This window comes from Canis lupus, chromosome 26 (assembly GCF_048164855.1).
Source record: "Canis lupus baileyi chromosome 26, mCanLup2.hap1, whole genome shotgun sequence".
NCBI lineage: Eukaryota > Metazoa > Chordata > Mammalia > Carnivora > Canidae > Canis > Canis lupus.
The window spans coordinates 5,347,999-5,370,285 of record NC_132863.1 but is presented as its reverse complement, the minus strand read 5'-3'; the positions used below and the strand labels follow the sequence as shown (position 1 = coordinate 5,370,285).

Below are 22,287 nucleotides of genomic sequence, written 5' to 3'. Positions count from 1 at the left end.
CCTGGTATAAGCACCTCACGTTTGAGGATCTCAGGACACATTATGAACATTAACTAATTAAACCTCACAAAACCCCAGAGACACAAGAAAGAGAGATACAGCATCACTTTGCCTAGTTCTGAAATGCAGCCACCTCTGGGGATGAGTGTGGCAGCTGCTTACTAATAAACTGCAATAACCCCACGACAGTTTAACCAAGACAATTAGCTGTTGTAATTGGTAATTGTCTCATGAACATTAGACTGTCAAATAGTGAAGTCACCAGCATTATCAGTTCATTTCAAATCTAATCCATTCTTTAAGGTCTCTTACTTACTTTTTTAGTAATTTTGTCCTAGTATATAAAATAAATATATGTACAATGAAGGTCTAGTATTTTTCTTTTAGTTTCTTCTTTTGGGTAGTCCTTCAGATTTAAAACAAAATAGGAAAATAGCTCTTTTAAAAAATAAAATTGAACTTAAGAATAGGGAGATATTTATATCTATATCTACCTATCTATATATTTTATATCTATATTTTTTTTAATTCAAGAAGTTTACTGCTGAGCAAAACAGATCAATGATGGCAGAAGACAGAAGAGCATCTACCTTTAAGTGATATATTGGCTAGACATGGTAATGAGGGAAACTTCTGGTTGCTGGGAATGCTTTAGCTATTTATTTGGGTGGTTGGTACATGGGAATAGATAAATGTTGAAGTTCATGCATTTTTACTGAATACACATTATGTCAACAAAGTAAATTAACATAAAAAGCACATGGCTCTTGTCATCATGAGAATGCCTAAAACCCCATATAGACTTTATGAAAAGTTTTGCAAGGAGCAGGAAATACTCAGGAACTAAGATGTGATCCATGCCTCAAAGCATGTTTCTTCAGAAGAGGGATTCTATGTCCTGTGCTCCTGTTTCCAGACATTTTCTCCCCATGCCAAAAGAACTACCCATTACCCTAGGATGTAATTCTCTCTCATTGTACTTTCAACATTATATACCTCTTTATTTATGCCCTTTATACTTCCCTGGCCATCCAGTTTTTCTCTTAGAATTTCTTTCTGTTTCACTGAGCTATGTCTTTGCCAGAAGACAGGTACAGGGCATGGGTAATCTGGGGATTTGGGATTAAGCGGTATCTGCAGGAGCCATTGCTGTGGCTGGCACTAGAAGAGCATAGTGAGAAATGAAGGAGCCAAGAGGATACGTAGGAGACGTAGGATAGCCTACGTCTGGTCTATCCACAGCATCTGATATGAACGTTCATTAGAAACAAGAAGATGGAGGGTCAGGCTTCTGCTGGCAGTGCAGAGGGGCAGCATCCTAGGGTGGCTGTGAATAAATGTCATAGCTTAGAATCCTCCACCAGAGCAGACACAAGGTGAGCCAGAAGGAAGAGGTGGGAGAGAGGAAGGAGAGGGAAAGGGGAAGTGAAGAGAGAATGACAAAATAGAAGGAGAAAGAGGGAGCAGAGAGACAGGAAGAGAAATAAGAAGACCCAGAAGAAAGACGAGCTGGAAGAAAGACAAGAATTCAGAAGGCAGAGGGGGAAAAGAGCTTTGTAGACAAAAGGAGAAAGGGGTTTTTTACTGTAATTTTTAGTGAAAGTTAAAAACACAAACACTTACCCTGATACTGACTTTCCAGAATATACTTAAACAGTAATGCTTAGCTGCAGTTCTTATTGCTTAGAAAGTAGAGAAGTACAAATAGTTAATTGTGGTCTTTCCCCTGTTTGGTCTTTAAATCATTTCAAAGCCTACAGCCCAGAAAGTTGCTAATCAGTTGTTGGTAAACTTTAAAGGGGGCTCCTATGAAAGGAGCACTGGCTCAGGAGCCTTAGAGGGTGAGGGCTCCCTGAAGGCCAGACCAGGTTCTAGCCCATTGCTGGCAGCATTTTTCCCCCACAGCTTTCTCGGGGTGGGTATCATTTTATCTCCATCACATGCATATGGGCACAAGAAGTCAGAATTGAGGTAGGATGTGAAGACCCTCTGCTTCCCACCTCATGGAACCACTCTCTGCACTGCATTTCTTTCAGATGTGCTGCAGGTGAGAAACACGTTAATTACCATGGTGTCTCCAGTGTCCTGTGTCCTGAAGATATTTATCATCTGTTCTCTGTCTTTATGCCATTCTTTCCTCAAAGATGCTGAGCTCAGTAGTAGCAACCCCAGTTCCCTGAAAACAGTTGAGGAGCCACAGGAACCTCTCTCTCCAGAGGCCATGGAAATCATTCAGGTAACAGACTTCATTTACCCCTGCCTGGGCCCTGGGGGGGCGGGGGAGGGGGCTCTACTTGTGTTGTGCAGTCAGAGGCATGCCTGGTGCTGGTTAATCACTGAGTTCTGATGCCTGATGTGGAGAAGGCCTCACTAGCACTAAGACTAGGGGACAGCAGGCCGGGAGAAAACTCAGGTGTGTGTAGGTGTAATAGACAAATCAGAGCCTCCCCACCAGCTTCAAGAATACAGGTCAGAATGGAGTTTCATCCCTTCTCTTCCTTCCTTAAAACCCATTCCCTGATTTTAGGAGGTCAAGGGAAATAAAGCTGCTCATTTAAAGCCAGGTAGAAAATTCAGACATACCAATGAGACTTACACACTCGCATGAGGCCCTGTTTTTCTTCCTGCCTGATCGGGCTTTGGAAGCTATAGAAATGCCTTCCATAGCTTCTTGGAGAATTGCTGGCCCCACTTGTCTTTGCCTGTCCTCATCAGAAGCCCCCCCCCCACCTACACCCTCCTGCTACCAGAGTTCCACATGAGCTGCTGCTGCCCTAACCTGAAGAAAGGGGAAACCCACACCAAAGTAGGCCACAGTCATATAATAGATTACTTAGGATTTGGTGGACAAGCTAGCAGATCCAGCTCATTGCTCCAGCTCTGCCGACTTCTGACCACTGTTGGGTTCATGGTAACATAAATGCCCAAATATACTGGGTTCTGGGTCCTTACAGATTCCTGCAGGACCTCAGAGTATGTCTCTTGTGTCTTCTGGAACAAGGCCTCACCTAGGGCGTGGGGCAGGAAAATATGCTCACTTCTAGGCTAATGTTGGCCTGGTCCTACATCAGCACTGTGTGTGGCCAGAAACACAAGATGTTTTCCTACACCATTCCTTCAGCCTCTGGTCTGTCTGACTTTTCCATCCAACTAGGTTCAGAACCCCTCCCTTGAGCCTAGGTTGGGGGGGCAGGTGGTGCCTTCACTTCTGGACTCCAGCCTCTATCTTTTTACCCCTTTGTTTTCAACATTGGACAAAACAGAGTTCCTCTTTGCCATCCACTCATGCAAATGAAATCTTGGGAAAAGGAGGATGGAGGGAGGACCTTTGTCTTAGCACTAGGCCACCTGATTTCCAGATTGTTCTCCCAGATTTTCACATTGTCCCTATAGAAAATGCATTCTTATGCCCCAAGAGGACCCAACCTGTAACTGGTTGGCTATGATATTTCAAGTGCTGATTTATTCTCTCCGTGGAAGTTGGGCACACACAATGGCTAAGCATTCTTTTGTGTCTGAGGGCACTCGAGACCAAAACACAACTCCAGTCTTCAAGAGATAGTGACTTGATAGAGAAGAGGAAAGCCCTAATTCAGTATTTGGAAAGGAGGAGGGGAAATATCCCAGAGGAGGGGACTTTTTAAAGAAGGTTGTATGACATGGATTAGGTTAAGGTAGATGAAGCTGATGAATAGAATTAATAAACAAGAAATACTTAGTGCTAAGGGCTTCTGCTTTTGGCAAAGATGGAGTAACAGAGACTAGATGTATTCTCCTGCCTAAAAAAACAAAAAGTGGCCAAAATATATGAGAGAACAATTTTTAAGACACTGCTTATCAGGTTACCAAAGAAATATATGCCCAAGAGATAGGGAAACAAGCCAGGTAACTCCTCTGATTCTCCTGGCCTCCAGCCTTAAGAAAGTTTCAGGCCACAGCACAGGGCAGGAGAGCTCAGTGGGAACCCTGTGGACTCTCTAAGTTGAGGAGGCAGGTCTGGAAGTCCATGGAGACTAAGGCTGATAAAGTTTGCAGGACAGAGTACTAGAGAGGAGAGAACTGCACAGAGAGGGATGTTAGGGATCTCGAGGAAATAGTGAAGATCAGGCTGAGGAAAGAACTTCCCAAAAGGATTTGAGTTCATAGTGCCCAGTACTCATCCAAAGCTGGAGCTAATGCCTGCTTCCATAAGCCAGACTGGAGAATCTTATGACTCACAAAGCACTGGAAGAGCACAGAAGAGCCTTGCATCAATAGTGGGGAATAATTAACTCTAGAGAGAACATGGCACCAGTAATGTCTAACGTATCTTTAGTGCAAGAACCAAAAGGATCAAACTGCTCCAGTGACTGAGTCCCAGAATAGAGTTCAATAATGTGTGTAGGAGTACAAAATTAACTAGCACCCAGCTAGGTTAAATGACAATGTTTGGAATCCAAGAAGATATTACAGGCACTCAAAAAACTGAGATTGTATGATGTGTAAAGTGGAGATAACCAATTGAAACCAACCTAGATCTGAAGCAGATGTTAGAACTAGTGGGCAAAAACATTAACAACAGTTATTATAACTATGTAAGCCCAAAGTTCAAAGAAAGACATGGAAGATATAAAAACACCCCAAATAAAATCTCTAGACATAAAAACTACAATTCATGAGATGAAAAAATACACAGAGGGATCAACCATAGATTAAACATGGAAGAAAAAAAGGGTTAGTAAACTTGAAATGAGAATTAAAAAATTAAATTAAAAATTAAAAACATGATCATTGTATCAGTGAGCTGTGGGATAATGTCAAGTAGCTAATATGTGTGGAGTACATGAAGAAGAGGGAGAGGTTGGAATGGAAAAAATATTTGAAGAAATGATGATTAAACAAATTCTAGATTTAATGAAAACAGTAAACCCACAGACACAAGCTCAATAAATAGCAAGCACAAGAAACACAAAGACACCTGTACCAAAGCCCATCATAATCAAATAGTGGAAAACCATTGATAAAGAGAAAATCTTAAAAGCAGCCAGAAGGGAAAAGGCAACCTGGGAACAGAGGAACAAGGATAATGGTTGTAGCAGATTTCTTGTTGGCACAGGCACAGTGCAGTCCCATCTTTAAATAACTGGCATAAAATAAACTGTCAACCTAGAATTTTATACCCAGTGAGTGTCTTTCAAAAATGAGTAAAATTTTCATCTACATACAAAAGGTAGGTAAATTCATTGCCAGTAGATGCATACTACAAGAAATGTTGAAGTTGGGGATCCCTGGGTGGCTTGGCAGTTTAGTGCCTGCCTTCTGCCCAGGGTGTGATCCTGGAATCCTGGGATCAAGTCCCATGTTGGGCTCCCTGCATGGAGCCTGCTTCTCCCTCTGTCTACATCTCTGCCTCTCTCTCGCTCTCTCTCGCTCTCTCTGTCCCTCATGAATAAATAAACAAAATCTTAAAAAAAAAAAAAAAAAGTTGAAGTCCTTCAGGCAGAAGAGAAATGATACCAGATGAAACTCAGGATCTACACAGAGGAATGAGGAACACTGGAAATGGTAATGATGGGTAAATGTGTAAATTGTGCTCTAATTATATCCCTTTAAAAGGTAATTCATTGTTTAAGTAAAATAAAAACAACATAGTGCAGGGCTTGTAGCAAATGTAAAAATGAAATGAATGGCAAGAATAGTATAAAAACCAGGAGGGGAGAAATATAAATATACTACTTGAAGGCTCTTCTACTATACCTGAAGTGGTGTAATATTACCTAAAAGACAGATGTGGTAAGTTAAAGATGTATATCATAAACTGTAAAAAATATTGAAGTTACAAATCAAATTCAGAGAGTTATACTTAATAAGCCTACAGAAGAGAGAAAGTTGAATCATAAAAATATACAAGTAGGGCACCTGGTTGGCTCAGTTGGTAAAGCATGTGACTCTTGATCTTGGGGTTGTGAGTTCAGGCCTGGTGTTGGGTGTAGAGATTATTAAAATAAATCTTTTTAAAAATATATACACTAGTCCAAAAGAAGGCAAAAATATGGAAAAAAAATAAAGAGCAGAGGGACAAATATAAAACAAATAGGGTGTCAGACTTAAATCTAACCATATTGAGAATCACATTAAATGTAATATACGTTGAATATCCCAATCAAAGATTATGTAAGGCCAAAATAGGTTGGATGAAAAACAAGACTCAGTTATATTTAGACCATAAGAATGCACTTACTGAATTCAGACACTTAACCAACTGAGCCACCCAGAGATCCCAAATATGCCCTTTAAATGCAAAGATACAATAGGTTCAAATTTGAAGGATACAAAAAGATACAGCATGTTAACACTAATCAAAAGAAAGCTGGAGTAGCTTTCTTCATTGCATTCAAAGCAGATTTCAGAAGAGGGAATATTACCAGAAATAACAAAGATCATGAGAACATAACAATCCTAAATATTTATGTGTCTAATAGAATTTCAAAACACAGGAAGCAAAAACGGATAGAACTGCAAATACAAACAAATGAATAAATGACTGTATTTGGAGATTTCAATATCCCTCTCTTAATAATGGAAAAAGTAGGATATCAGTAGGAATATAGATTTCTAAGAATATTATCACAACTTTGACCTAGTTGACACTTAACACTCTACCCACAAAATGACAGAATACATATTCTTGTCCTGTGCACACAGAACATTTACCAAGGTAGACCATATTCTGGACCACAAAATAAATCTCAATGAATTTAAAAGGATTTAAGTCATCTAAAGTATGTCTTCTCACAATAAAAGAGATTACAAGAAGCTAAAACTCCAGGTTAATAGCTCTTATGAACATTAATGGAAAAGTCCTAATAAAAAATTTAGTAATTGGAATCAATATATAAAAAGAATAGTACATCATGACCAAGTAGGGTTTATTCTGGGAATGCAAGATTGGTTTAACATAAAAAAATCAATCAAGCATGCCTGGGTGGCTCAGTCAGCTAAGTGTGATAACTCTTGATCTCAGCTCAGATCTTGATCTCAGGGTCATGAGTTTAAGCCTCTCATTGGGCTCCAAGCTGGGCATGGAACCTACTTAAAAAAAAAAAAAAAAAAAAAGTCAAGGGATATAATTCACCATATTAACAAGCTAAAAAAGATTAGCTATATGTTTCTCTGAAAAATGCAAGGAAGGCATTTGAAAATTCAACATTCACTCCTTGTTAAAACTCTCAGAAAATTAGGAATCAGAAGGAACTTCTTCAATTTGATAGAGGCCATTTGTGAATACCCAATAGCTAACATCATACTTAATGGTAGAAGACTGAAAGCTTTTCCACCATGGTCAGGAACAATGCAAGAATGTCTGCTCTCACCTCTTCTATTTAAAATTATCCTAGAAGTTCAAGCCTGTGGAAAAAGATAACAGAAATAAAAGGCATCCAAATTGGAAAGGAAGAATTAAAACTGTCCTTTATTTGCAGATAACATACTTATCTAGAATCTACAAAACAGCTACTAGAACTAATAAATAATTTAGCAAGTTGCTAATATATACAAAATTAATATGTGAAGTTCAATTTTATTTCTGTGTAATAACAATTAACAATCACAACTGGAAATAAATACCATTTTCAATAGTACAAATATACAAAATACTAAGAGATAAATCTGACAAAAGATTTTCAATACTTGTACACTGAAAACCACAAAACATTTCTGAGAGAAATGAAATGAGATCTAAATAAATGGAGAGATACCTCCTGTTCCTGGTTTTGAACATTTGATATTGTCAATGGGTCAGTTCTTCCCAAACTGACCAATGCATTTCCAGTCAAAATTTCAGGGAATTTTGACTGGAAATTGAAAAAATTGATTCCAAATTCATATGGAAAGGACCTAGAATAGCCAAAACAACTTTGGAACAGAACAGTTGTTGGACTAATACTACTGATTTCAAGGTTTACTGTATAGTTGTCGTTAAGCCCCTGTGATAATGATGCCAAGGGCAACAGATAGATTAATGGAACAGAATAGAAGATCCAGAAATAGACTCAGCCTATAATCTATAGTGACAAAAAGCCAATAATCATTTGTGTGTGGTTGATCGAGTGGTATAGGGTGAAGAGAGAGAGGCACCAAGAAACACAGAAGCTTTGGGGAGTGATGTATGTGTTCATTATTTTTATGATGGTGATATTTTCATGGGTGCATACCTAGGTTAAAAGTTTTCGAAAAGTATACTTGGAATATATGCAGTTTACTGTCAATTATACTGCAATAAAGCAGTTGGAAAAAACTTAGTGCAGCTTTAAGTTACACAGAAGAATAAGAATAATAAAGGAATAACTGACATTTACAGAGAATGAGGAATTGTTACCATATTAACAAGCTAAAAAAGATTAGCTATATGTTTCTCTGAAACATATTTTATCTGTTCTTATTTTATCCTCATAACAACCTTGCTGCTCTTAGTCCTTTTTACAGATGAGGCCACTGGGACTCCATGACTTTCCCAAGTCATTAAGCCACAGAACCAGGATCTAAATCACTGCAGATGTTGATTAAATGTCTTGCCTTTGTCATTTGCAGGGGAGAATTACAGATGAAGCCCCAGTTGACGATCTTTTCTCAGCAGTCCAAAGCGGAAACAGTAGTGAAATGGAGGTAGGGCTTATGTGCTGCCCGGTTGGCCCCAAGAGGTTCTCTACTGTATGCTGAATGTTGGTGTGCTTGGTCCTCCTCCAGGCCTCCCCTGCCTCTTTCTCTTAGTTTACAACTGCTGCCTTCTTTAGCACCTACTCCACAAAGCCTCCCTCAATGAAATCTTCCTCCACTGAGAAATCCTTTATTCTGTATCCCTTGTACAGCTTGGTCCTAGAGGTTATATTTTCTACAGGAATTCTTTGCAGCGACTTCAGTAAATAGTTTTTCCTCCACTTCCCATTGTCCAGCAAGAAAACACTTTGTAGGGGCAAGAGATCTGTAAGAGTCTCCTCTAACTGTGTGTGTCATTGGCACACATATATGCTCTCCTGTACACCTGTATGTATTATTCATTCATATGTGAATGTCAGGTTCCAGTAACTGCTCCCTCCTGTTACAGATTCAGGGGTGGTAGCATCTTCCTTTATTGGTTTCCCTTCTTTAACCTTCTCCCACTTTTACGTGTGGTCCTTTGTCAAACCTCCTTTGTCTGCTCTATTAGAATGCACCCTCTGTTTCCTGCTAGAAACCTAAGGATTCAGGTAGTTTGGCAGGGTTCTGTGGACCCTGCTTGGGATTTTGATTTTTTCCTAAGGAGCAGAGGAAGGCTTTGAAAATTTAAAGTGGGAGATTCACATGATCAGACTCTCATTTCCCAGTGGTGAGCACAGTTCTGAGCTTTTAGTGGATTCCCCAGCACCTCTTACAGATTTGGGATTCAACCTGAGAAGTCTGGAGAGCCCTTGAAGGAACAGGAGGCTGAGTCATCTCCATAGAGGTCCTGGGACACATTAACTGAACACTAATCCCAGACATCAGAATTCTGGGAGAGGGCCAGATTTTGGTACCTTTTCCTTCTCCAGATTCTGAACAATTAGGAAGTCTTCACAAAAGTCAGCTAAGGATAAAGGTGCCACTTTATTTTGGCTAAAGCTGAACTGGAGAACAAAGCATGGACCTGTAACAAGTGGATTTCCTATTTCCCCTACTGAATTCAGTGTACACACCTGGCTGGAGGCAGACTTCACCCTTGAAGCAGGATCTGCCCTCCTGGGCAAAGTGTGTGGAGGACAGGAGAGATCATACAATCAGGAGCAGGATGTGCAGCTAGGAAGAGAGTGCATCGGGCAGGCATGGGTCCATTTTCTGAATCTCACTTTAGCATATGCCTTGGAGCCCCACCCATATCATTCTGGCACTGTTCATTGCTCAGCTCCTAAGGTCGATGACTTCAGGTGCCTGGGTTTTCTCTGATGCTGTGCCTGTAGGCAGGTCAGAATATTTGGAGACCAGCCATCAGAAAATGACTGAAGGGAGTTGGAGAATCACTACCCTAGTTTCTTTGCCTCTTAGGTGGGACGGCTCTGAAATGTATTCTTCAGAGTGTCCCAGGGATCTTTGGGACTGAGTGGGACACTCTGCATTAGCGTCTTTCCTTCCTTGCCTCCCTTTCCCACTCACCTTGCAGAATTTCCTGGCATCTCTCCCCAAATGAACTTAGCTCAGAGTTTGCCTCTGAGAACACCCACACCAGGGCACTACCACGTCAGGCTCCAGGGAGGAGAGAAAGGCATGGAGCAGAGGGCAAGCCAGGCTCTATTTCTAATAGGTAGCTAGCTATTCCTATAGGGCCCCAAAGCAGAATGTGGATGTGGAGGAGGGGACAGGATGGTCCCTGCTTCATTAGACATACTGGAACCCCAGAGGGCATGTGGGTCAACAAGGTGGATTTGATGTCCTATGTTTATCTCCTCTCCTTTATGGAAAAAAAATCATGGAAATGACAATAAAGCAATAAGAAGGGCACAAATCCACAAAGAAAACAAGACTAGGAGAGGAGATATTAGAAAGTGAGCCCTTTCAAAATGTTGAGAATGAAGAAAATCGATGGAAGAGTTTACACTGGCTTAGCACAGTGGAGAAAGGAGAAAGTCCAGTAGTACTGTGAGGGAAGGGACTAGCAGAAAGCAGTGCCCTCTCTCCCTGTGTCCACAAAAGGCCTAGAGCCTGGGGCTTCCGGAAGGCAGGGTGAGGATGGGGCTGAAATGAGGGATCTGACAGTCTGCTATGTAGTGTTGGGGACACTAGAGTCCCTGCAGAAAGCACCTGGCTCCTCTACTGCTCTCAAGTGAAATAACCAGATGGTTGTTCTCTTTATCAATGGAACAGAAGCAGCTCCACATTCAGGTTCAGCCTGCACTGTGTGAGGCTGTGTAAAAGGGAAAGCAGAATACACAAAAGTAAGTGGAACTCTCCGTTTCAAATGGAGAAACCCCTATCCTCTCCTCCCACCATGTTCTCCAAATGCCAGAAGCCAGGTCTTTGTATTAATTTTTTTTATCACTATGGTAACAAATTACCATAAAACTAGTGGCTAAAACAACAGGAATTTATCATTATACAGCTCTGGGGGTGAGAAACCCCTAGCTGCACCGATGCTAAGATCCAGGTGCAGGTAGGACTCTGTTCATTCTGGAGGCTCAAAGGGAGAATCCATCCCTTTGCCTCTGCCAGCTTCTGGAAGCCACTTGTATTCCTTGGCATGTGATACCTCCTCCATCTTCAAAGCTGGTAACATAGTATCTTCCAGTCCTTGACCTTCCTGCCTCTTTTTTACAAGGACCCTTCTGATTATATTGAGCCTGCCTAGATAATCCAAGATAATCTCCTTCTCTTACAGTCTTCACTTAATGACCTCTGCAAAGTCCCTGTTGCTCTGTAAAATTCACAGGTTCTGGGGACTGGGCCATGTACATTTGAGGGGCCACTGTTGTGCCTATCACAGTCTCCAAGAGCTATAGCACATATTCAGAAACGTGAGAGTAAATACCAAAGAAATGAGAAAGTTGAAAGGGCTAGCCCATGGGAAGAGGAATTGGAGGGACAGGGGACTCCAGATTTTCTTTTTAAGGTTTTAGTGCTGATAGTATTTTAGTGTTTGATTAAATGTTTGGATTTAATGTTTGGATTAAAAGAACTCTGAGATGAGCGGCCAGGGTGGCTCAGCGGTTTAGCGCCACCTTCAGCCCGGGGCCTTATCCTGAAGACTCTGGCTGAATTTTTCTATGTCCTAGATCGAGTCCCACATCAGGCTCCCTGCATGGAGCCTGCTTCTCCCTCTGCTTGTGTCTCTGTCTCTCGTGAATAAATAAATAAAATCTTAAAAAAAATAATAAAAGAAAAGGATCTCAGAATGAATCCTTTTCCTGTACTGAGCTAGAACACCTTCTCAGATGCCCCTAAAAGGTCTCGCCAATTGGACCTCCCTGGGCTCCACCTCATCACCAACTGCCCAAATAGTTCCAAGATCCAAAAATTTTTATAGCCCAAAATCACAGTGAAAACACTGGGAGACAGAGGTGTTCTGCCTATGGAATTGCTATGTGCATAATACAACCATACTCTAACTTGTACGGAGTGTTGCAGTTGAAATATGGATCCTATATGAAAGACCAACAAAACCATTTGTTTTCTGACCTTCATGTGAGGACTTCTTTCAATCCCTTTATAAATTTTGAATATTTCATTAAAAGGCCTGGCTCAGGATTATTTGTTTCAGGTGAGACTATAACATCTGTCCTAGGGAGACCATATAATGTAGAGATGATACAACCACTAGCCCATTAAATTGCAGAAGATGAATAGGATTTTCACTTGGATCCTCCTGTCTCCTTGCTCTAGGACATAGAAAAATTCAGCCAGCAGTCCACTGTGGGCGACACAGACTGCGATGGCAGCTATTCGAGCTTGGCATCCATGTTGCTGCCCAAGGAGACCAGCTACTTCCGCCCCACCTATAAGGGAGCCTCAGCTGCTTTTTGTATTCAGCTCTTTTGTATCGAGGAGAAATATGAAGCAAGGCAAGTACTGATCCCAGGTACCATGGCAGGAAGACTTTTCTTACAGCAGTGGCAGCCTAACATTTTAATCTTGGGGAGCCCATGGTTTCCAAACCAGGCCTTGCATTTTAATCTCCTGGGTTTGTTTGTTTGTTTGTTTGTTTGTTTTTTTCTTTAAAGTAGAGATTTCTGAGACCCAGTCCCAGAGGGTCTCAGAATAATATAATTTGGGCAAGGGCTGCAGAACCGGACTGCCCATATTTTGACTCACCTGTGTAACAGTTGGGGATTTGGGAAATCATCACTTTTGTAACCACATGCTGCTCTCCATTCTCTAAAGTTTGCATTTTGGGGGGAGGATGTGGAGTTAAGTGGTTGCTTGTCTGGAGTCTTTTAGTTGCAGGTATCAGATGATCCAACTGAAATGGCTTTTAAAAAACGGAATAATCACTTCATAGAACAAAGGATAAGTGCACTGATGGGATTGATTTTCAATGTGGCTTGATTCAAGATAATCCCATCAAGTTCCAGGTTTCTCTCTCTACCTCCTAACCTCTGGTTCCTTGCTGCTGGCCCCATTCTCAGAGGAGTATACTTTATGAGGGCCGAAAAAATAGATAGTGAGCTCGGGCTGTGTACCAGAAGCTAGTGAGGACTTCTTTATGGTTTGAGGCTGGCTTTCTAGCTAAAGCTCCATCAGACCTGATAAGACTGTGTGCTCATTCCTGAGCTGATAGATGGGGCCAGGCCAGGCCATGGTGATAGCTTAGTCCTTTGTCTCATGCTCCCCTCCAGATTTGGGGCTGAAACCTTACCCAAAAGTAATCTGAGAGGGGGTTAGTGGGACTGAACAACAATCTGTGGCAACTGCTAGAAGAAGGAGGCATGGAGCCAGACAAAGCCTGGGTGCCCACCAGACCACTCAATCTCCCCATTTCCTATCTCCGTGTGTTCAGTGCATACTCCCATCTATAGTCTGGAAGTGGACCTTTGACCTCGATGCCTAGATTCGCATCTCCTTTAGAATTCCCACCTACTCCACCATTTTATTCACAAGATAATCTGGAAAAGGATAAAACTGCCCCATTTTGATAGACCAGGGTTCTGGAGTATATTTTAGATGACCAAGAGTGCTCCCGGACATTTCTTTCTTAGAAAATGTATTTAAACATATTCCCAGTCTTCCAATCTCACTTAGAATTATGTTTTATTTGTACTCTTCTCCTCTTAAGTTTTCAATTTCTTTGGAAATCCTGGAAGTTGAAAAGGGAAATCTTTATTTTACTTATATTACAGACATCTAAAAAGCCTATAAGCCCTCCTAGATTTCTTGTGTGTATTTATTTTTCCCTGTGCATTCAGATATGATTGTGCTTAGAGTATGACTTTTGAATTTTCAGACAGAAATTCGATGATCCGTTATGGTTTGCCTGTGACTATACATCCACAGCTGGCCAGAAGATCTCATGCATGAAAAAGATAAAAAGATCAGAGCTGCTTATAATATACCCATATCTCCCCAAAAAGCTCTAACAAAAGGGAGTGTCACAATGTGTCATAATGAGTATCTTGCTCTTTGAATATACAAATTATTAATTGCTATAATAATGTCTTTAGTTATAGAAAAATACTTCATTACTGAAATATGAAGCTTATGACTTTCTGCTACTTGATTAATGTTCAGCTAAACATAAATTCCAACTAGTGGTTGGCTGTCACTACCTGACAGGAAGAAAACCATCAATCTCCTTAAATATAGATTGATGCCCTTTTTGCTTGCACGTCAGTGACAATGCTTACTGTCTTGTTTACAGGTCACTGGACTTTATGAATTTTGTCTTCAGTCTTTTTCCTGTAAGTACATGCTGAATTTTGAGTAACATAATTGGTTTTGTGAGCTAAAAAAGTTACAGAAAAGTAAAATGCCATATTCACTCTCCAAACATGTATATTGTTATGAATGTTGAGGTTTTAATTGCTTCTGTGTTCTGAAAAATAAGGTTGAGTGACATACTGTGAACTCTTAAAAATATTGTCATTGCTGTTTTAATAGTTCCCTTTCAATGTATAATTTCTTTTAAGGATAGCCTTAACAGTTTTTTTAGTAGAATCAAATCACTAATAGAATGCTGGTAGTACATGAAAATGTCAGAAATGACACAAAAGTGGATTAGACTGCTATCTGACTTTATAGCTTACATTGGCTCAAAGAATTCTGAAACCATTATATTGCTTTTCTGATAGTAGGAAAGTAGGAATTTGTGGCTGACTTTCTGGTTGGCATTGCCCAACACAATCCCTGATGTGTAGGAGGCACTCAACCTACTACAATATGTTTGGTGAATGGGCCCCAGGCAAACAGACCAGTGCAAACAACATCCTCCATTCCTGTCCTCTTCCTCTATTTTTGTTTCATTGTTGTAAAGGGATGGAGATTCTAATCAATTTCTTATCACTTTCCTGGAGGGAAGAAAAGTGGGGAAGGAAGACAACTGAGGAACACATGGATTTTTATAAAGACTTTTTTCCATGCCTCGCCTAAGTCAGTGACTAGACTTCTTCAGTTGGTTAATTCAAGCAAAATATCTATCGTCTTATTTTTCCTGATCCTCTTTCTACTGAGGCAAAAAACAAATATGGTCTAATTATGTTTCCTGAAGCCTATGTGATCATAGGTTGTATTTCCTCATTTTGTTAAAATAATGAAGACTTGAAATAATGTTCTCCATTGTAATTTTTTGGGATTAATTTTAAGGCATTTTTAAGCTCATAAAGCAATGTAGATTACCCTAAGGTAGGATTTACAAAGCCAGTTCCCTCAGAGATGCACCAAAGTAATTTCCCTACATTTAAATTCATTCCTATTTTGAAGTCCATGTAAAGGCAGATCTTCAGCATGACAAAAACAGTGCTGGCTTTGAAAAGGTAAAAGACATACTTTTACAGTTGAATTCTATTTTATTTCAGGATCTAAGGAGAGAGGAACAAAATATCTTTATTATTCATCCTTAAATCCTTCAAATCTGAGTCAAAGCAATTCATTTTGGTCTCCTCCTCCCAGAGGAAACCAAACCATTGTATTGCTTTTTTGATAGTAGGAAAGTAGGAATTTGTGGCTGATTATCTGGTTGCCATTGCCCAACACAATCCCTGATGTGTAGGCGGCATTCAACCTACTACAATATGTTTGGTTTGCCCCAGGCAAACAGACCAGTGCAAACAACATCCTCCATTCCTGTCCTCTTCCTCTATTTTTGTTTCATTGTTGTAAAGGGATGGAGATTCTAATCAATTTCTTATCACTTTACTGGAGAGAAGAAAAGTGGGGAAGGAAGACAATTGAGGTACCACTGAGACTTGGTACAGATTCCTTGTTTTCAACTTGAATATTTTCAACAACGTGACTTTCAAGTTCCCCAAAAGGAGCTGTGTTATTTTGCTAGAAAGAAGGAAGATAAGGTCAAACAATGATTCACTTCTTTGGTTTGCCCAAATGTCCCCAGGGTTGTGGATTAGCACAAGTGATGCCTTCACAGGGTTCAGGAGGAGGCGAGATCCCAAAGGGACAAATTAGCTCTGGGAGGAGCAGGCGGTTCCTGCAGGCACCTGGCAGGGGGTCAAGTGCAAAGTTTGGAACACAACATCTAGGACAGCACTGTTCCATAGACAACAAATTTAAGCCACATAAGTAATTCTAAATATTCTAGCAGCCACATTAAAAAAAAAAAAGTTTAAAAAAGTGATTTCACAGAGATGAAATCAATTTTAATAATACATTTTATTTAACTGAATATGGCCCAAATTTAATCATTTTAACATGTAATCAGTATGAAAAGTTATCGAGATATTTAACATTCCTTTTCCCAGTGTTTGAAATCTAAAATGTATATTACACCTGTAGCACATTTCAATATAAATGCTACATTTTCATCAAAAATATATGATATGTGTTTAGATTTCGTAAAATTTACAGTTGAATAAGTAGATTCATATACTCAAGTTATTCCAACATACATAGAACTTTTCCAATAACTGAATTGAGTATCAGTTTTTAATTTAAATTTTAAATTAATTAAAATGAAGTAAAATAAAAAACTCAGTTCCCCAGTCACACCAGGCCACATTCTTAAATGCCCAGTATCCAGATGTGGCTGCTGGTTCCCACTTTGGGCAATGCAGATCCCAGGGGTAAGTGGCAATTCTGAGGACATTTGGATCCTCCTTTGCCTACTAACTAAGCACACTTCCCAGGTTAAACACATCCTTAGATCTGTTCACCTAAATGAGATCATGTCATGATAAAATATGGATGTCCATTCACATATAATACAGGATTTTAGAGAAGAAAGGCCTGGAGCACAAGCCTCTCATCCCAGAAGAGGGGACCAAGGCTGGTGCTCTGTCACTTAGCAAGCCTAGAGCCTTGACTATGACACAGTGCTGCCTCATTTCCTTCAGGGTGCAAGCAAATTTGCCAGCACAAAGGACTTTACTTTCAAAAATGACTTCCACAAAAGAGCTATGCCGAATGGGTCCCATTGTTTACAATACTCATTTATTTAGGTTTCAGTCAGACTTGCAGAGATTTTCTCCATATGCTTATAATTCCTCATCCACTTGAATTTCATATGATCACTTTCCAAATTATCAGAAAGTTGAACTTGAATACCCTGTCCTTTACACATTTTACTCCCTATTTTCCGGTGTGCCCTGGTCGCCAATCATGTTAGGACAAGAACTTCTGCATCATTTCTCTGCCACACCTCACCCCTGAGTTTGCCCTCATCCAGAACTTCGTGAAGATTGTGCCCTTCAACAACTGTACTCTGGAGCAGGATCTCTATGTCTTCCATCGGGCTGGATTGCTCAAGTAAGTGGACATACATTTGGCCAAAAGAAAATCCATGAAATTAAAAAAAGAGAGAGAGAATGGAACAAGGAGCTTGCTACCATTTTAACTGAAAGATTTATTTTAAAAATTTTTTTTTATTGAGGGGATCCCTGGGTGGCGCAGCGGTTCGGCGCCTGCCTTCGGCCCAGGGCGCGATCCTGGAGACCCAGGATCGAGTCCCGCGTCGGGCTCCCGGTGCATGGAGCCTGCTTCTCCCTCCTCCTGCCTGTGTCTCTGCCTCTCTCTCTCTCTCTCATGAATAAATAAATAAATCTTAAAAAAAAAAAAAAAAAAAAAAAAATTTTATTGGTGGAGGGCTTGATCGAGTGAGTTTAACCAATACATTTAGGGAAAGAGTCATATTGAGAAGTTGCTTGTCCAGTCAGATATTTTTTGTCAATAAAAGACCATTTGATACCAAAATAGAAAAACTGACCCCCCCCCAAAAAATGGCCACACTGTTTACATATGAAGAAAAACAAACAAAAAACAATGGATATTTAAAGCTCTTAAAATTGTGTGGCCCTGGTGGCTCAGTGGTTTAGTGCCGCCTTCAGCCCAGGGCGTGATCCTGGAGACTGGGGATCGAGTCCCACGTCAGGCTCCCTGCATGGAGCCTGCTTCTTCCTCTGCCTGTGTCTCTGCCTCTCTCTCTCTCTCTCTCTGTCTCTCGTGAATAAATAAATAAAATCTTAAAAAAAAAAAAAAGGAAGTTAAGAAAAAAAAAAGCTCTTAAAATTTATCATTCATTGGGGGAAAGGAAGCCAAAACAAGAATGAGACATCATTTTCGATCAATTGGCAAGATATAAAATAGAGAAACATTCAATTCTAATGAGACAAATGTAGCAGTCATTGGACTGTAATTGACATGAAGTTCCAAAGGGCAGTTTGGCCAGAATGTTGCCAGTGGTTCATATCCTTCAACCCTTTAATTTCACTCTTAGAAATATATCTTAAAAACTGGTTGCAAAGATACAAACAAAAATTTATACATGAGAATTAAAGATATTGGAAATACTATAAATGTCCAATAGTAAGAGAATGTTTAAATACTTTATGGTAACTATATGAAGGAATTATAACTCTGCAATTCACTTACAGAATATTTATTTTATTTTTTTAAGAGATTTTATTTATTCATGAGAGAGACAGAGAGAGAGAGAGAGACAGAGAGGCAGAGACACAGGCAGAGGGAGAAGCAGGCTCCATGCAGGGAGCCTCGATCCCGGGTCTCCAGGATCAGGCCCTGGGCTGAAGGCGGCGCTAAACCACTGAGCCACCCAGGCTGCCCTCACTTACAGAATATTTAATGATTGGAAAATTCTCAGAATTGTAATGCTAGGCTCATACCAAAATATAAAGCAGCATTTAAATATGACTTAAAGGGATCCCTGGGTGGCGCAGTGGTTTAGCGCCTGCCTTTGGCCCAGGGCGCGATCCTGGAGACCCGGGATTGAATCCCATGTCGGGCTCCCGGTGCATGGAGCCTGCTTCTCCCTCTGCCTATGTCTCTGCCTCTCTCTCTCTCTCTCTCTCTGTGTGACTATCATAAATAAATAAATAAAAAATTAAAAAAATATATGACTTAAATTTTTTTAAGGTTTTATTTATTCATGAGAGACACAGAGCAAGGCAGAGACATAGGCAGAGGGAGAAACTGGCTTTCTGCAGTGAGTCTGATGTGGGGATCCCTAGGATCCCAAGATCACTCCCTGAGCCGAAGGCGACACTCAATCACTGAGCCACCCAGGGGTCCCTATGATTTAAATTTCTACAGAAAGAAAACACATGAATAAAATAGCGTAAAAGGAAATGTGCAAGTGTGATACTATTCTGTGCCACCCAGACCCCTCTTGTTCCAGACTAAAGAATTCATTTTCTAACTGTGCAATGTGTGAGCATCAGCAGCTTGAAGCTGAGTCCCCCTTGAAAAGAGATTGCCCTGGACTGAAGAGCAGGGTTTTGCCCAACACCTGCCCCTCTCAAGGGCAGCCTGCATCTAGGGACTAGTCTTGGGCAGGAGGAGAGGGAGGACATGCAGTATAAAATGTCACTAGCTCCCTGCCTCAAGGAGGGGTAATTCTGAAGGGTCTTCCCAGGGCCAGAACTCCCAATGGGATCAGCTAGTGTTTGTTGTAACCCTACTGCTTGCAGTCTGACCTCTCCCTGTGTCCTGTCCTGTTTCTGTCACTCCTTACAGGGATGGAAGGTCCTAAGAGCTCACCCCAAGAAATCCCAGCATGTAGAGCTCTGTGTGAGCTGCCTGGCTGCCTCCCAGGGAAGGAGGCCTAGAACACTAGAAGTGGCCAATAATTGACCCTTGGTGGTAGTAGGAGCATCAGGGATGATTTTTAATTCCCTTCTTTACGTTGCCTAAAATTTGGAATTCTATACCTAGCTTGAGTACTGCCTAGGATTCTTTTGCTGGCAAGTAGTAGAAACCCATCCAATTTGCTTAAGTAACTGGAGAATTTATTACTACACAGAGTCCAGTGAAGAATCCATGGTGATGCTAGTTTCCTGGAGGGTTTAGTTAGCCCTGTTTGATCTGTCTCTTCCAGGCTGACCCTTTTCAGACCAGTGGTTCCTCTGTGGTTGTAGGATGGGTGAGGTAGCCTTAGACCTTTTATCACTTCAAGTCCCTTGGGGAAGGAGTGATGGGTATACTTTTGTTCAGAAGCCCCAACACAAAAGTCTGTTTGCCTGTCATCAGTCGGCTCAGATTATGTCCTGTGCTGACCCATCACTGGGCCAGAAGCTGCTGGCTGGTATCATTTAGGTCTATTCCCGGAGCTCAGGAGTAGGAGGGATGCATTGTCAGACACAAATCTGGGGATATTGCTGAAGAAAAGGACAGTTGAGTTGCTCTCCATAGCTCTTTCAGGACAGGATCATCTCTATCAAAGAAAATGAACAGTATTAGTGTGATAGAAATAATATCAATGCTTTGCATTTTCTTTTTTTTGTTTGTTTTCAAGAATTTTTTTAAATAATAAATTTATTTTTTATTGGTGTTCAATTTTCCAACATACAGAATAACACCTAGTGCTCATCCCATCAAGTGCCCCTCTCAGTGCCCGTCACCCATTTACCCCCACCCCCCGCCCTCCTCCCCTTCCACCACCCCTAGTTCGTTTCCCAGAGTTAGGAGTCTTCATGTTCTGTCTCCCTTTCTGATATTTCCTACCCATTTCTTCTCCCTTCCCTTCTATTTCCTTTCACTATTATTTATATTTCCCAAATGAATGAGAACATATGTTTGTCCTTCTCCGATTGACTTACTTCACTCAGCATAATACCCTCCAGTTCCATCCACGTTGAAGCAAATGGTGGGTATTTGTCGTTTCTAATGACTGAGTAATATTCCATTGTATACATAAACCACATCTTCTTTATCCATTCATCTTTCGTTGGACACCGAGGCTCCTTCCACAGTTAGGCTATTGTGGACATCGCTGCTAGAAACATCGGGGTGCAGGTGTCCCGGCGTTTCATTGCATCTGTATCTTTGGGGTAAATCCCCAGCAGTGCAATTGCTGGGTCGTAGGGCAGGTTTGCGTTTTCTATAATTTACCTTTTTCAAGGTAAGGTCTTATACATGAAGTCTTATTCTTACAAGGTATTATAGAGCTCATCAAACTGTGCATTTAAAATGGGTGCATTTGGGGGCATCTGGGTGGCTCAGTGGTTGAGTGTCTGCCTTTGGCTCAGGTCATGATCCCGGGGTCCTGGGATCAAGTCCTGCATCAGGCTCCCTGCAGGGGACAGGTCCTGTCTTTGCCTTTCTCTGTGTGTCTCTCTTGAATAAATAAATAGAATCTTAAAAAAATAAAATAAAATAAAATAAAATAAAATAAAATAAAATAAAATAAAATAAAATAAAATAATAAAATAAAAAAGTGCATTTTTATAGAATGTAAATAAGATCTCAGTAAACTTGCTGCAAAATCTTAGGACAAAGGGATTGGTGGAGTAGTTTCAGAGAGCTTTTTCTATAATTCATATAATAGCCTTTTAAGTGAAACTTTGAGAAACATCCTAAATGATCACTGTGTATTTGGAGACTGGCTAGATGAATTTTGGCATATTTATTCAGCACATTACTATGCAGATTTTAAAGAAATAGAAATAAACTTATATATCCTATATGGAATGATGTCTAGGATGGTGAGAGAAGCCAGGAGTCAAACAGTATACACTACAAACAGTAAACACTATAATAGTTATAGTACTGATAGCTTACATGTATGGAAGGTTTGTAGTATTTTGGTCACTTTCTTAATCACTTTCTGTGTATCAATATGTGCAGTGACATTATTAGCTAGGTACCATTATTATCATCCGTATCTTACAGGTTAGGAAACAGACTTAGAGAGGTTAAGTAATTAGCCCAAAGAATACTCAACAGCAAGTGGCAGAGCTCAAATTAAAACTAAGGCAGTTAGGGGCATCTGGGTGGCTCAGTGAGTTAAATGTCCAACTCATGATTCAGCCCAGGTCATGATCTCCCTGGGTTGTGAGATTGAACCCCACATTGGGCTCTGCACACAACAGTGCATCTGCTTGAGATTCTCTCTCTCCCTCTCCCCTTGCCTCTCTCCACCCTGCTCTCACAGGCTCACTCTTTCTGTTTCAAAAAAAAAAAAAAAAAAAAACCTAAGACAGTTAGCTTCCAAATTCAACTCATCACCACTTCACATATTGCTCTCTATTGCTCTCTTTACTATGTTTTCAGGCAAAGCAACAGAGAAACCCCAAAACACAGTGGCTTGAGCCAGACAGAAACTCTACCTCTCTCACAGGGTAGTGCAGACGTGAGCAGAGCAGCAGCCTTTACCCCATGAAATTACACAGGGCACCCAGGTTCCTTCTC

At 40.7% G+C, this 22,287-nt stretch overlaps 1 protein-coding gene across 9 annotated transcripts in view; it reads left to right on the top strand.

Moving 5' to 3' along the window:
• CFAP61 (cilia and flagella associated protein 61) overlaps positions 1-22,287 on the top strand; it is a 275,850-nt gene that overhangs the window by 75,956 nt on the left and 177,607 nt on the right. For all 9 annotated transcript variants that reach the window (XR_012018154.1, XM_072799837.1, XM_072799842.1 and 6 more), the window contains 5 exons: positions 2,145-2,236; positions 8,569-8,643; positions 12,364-12,542; positions 14,336-14,375; positions 17,252-17,391. Coding sequence is in view for 8 of the 9 variants with exons in the window: in XM_072799837.1 (XP_072655938.1) it covers positions 2,145-2,236; positions 8,569-8,643; positions 12,364-12,542; positions 14,336-14,375; positions 17,252-17,391 (526 nt within the window). In the remaining variant the exon portion in view is untranslated. The remainder of the gene's footprint in view (positions 1-2,144; positions 2,237-8,568; positions 8,644-12,363; positions 12,543-14,335; positions 14,376-17,251; positions 17,392-22,287) is intronic.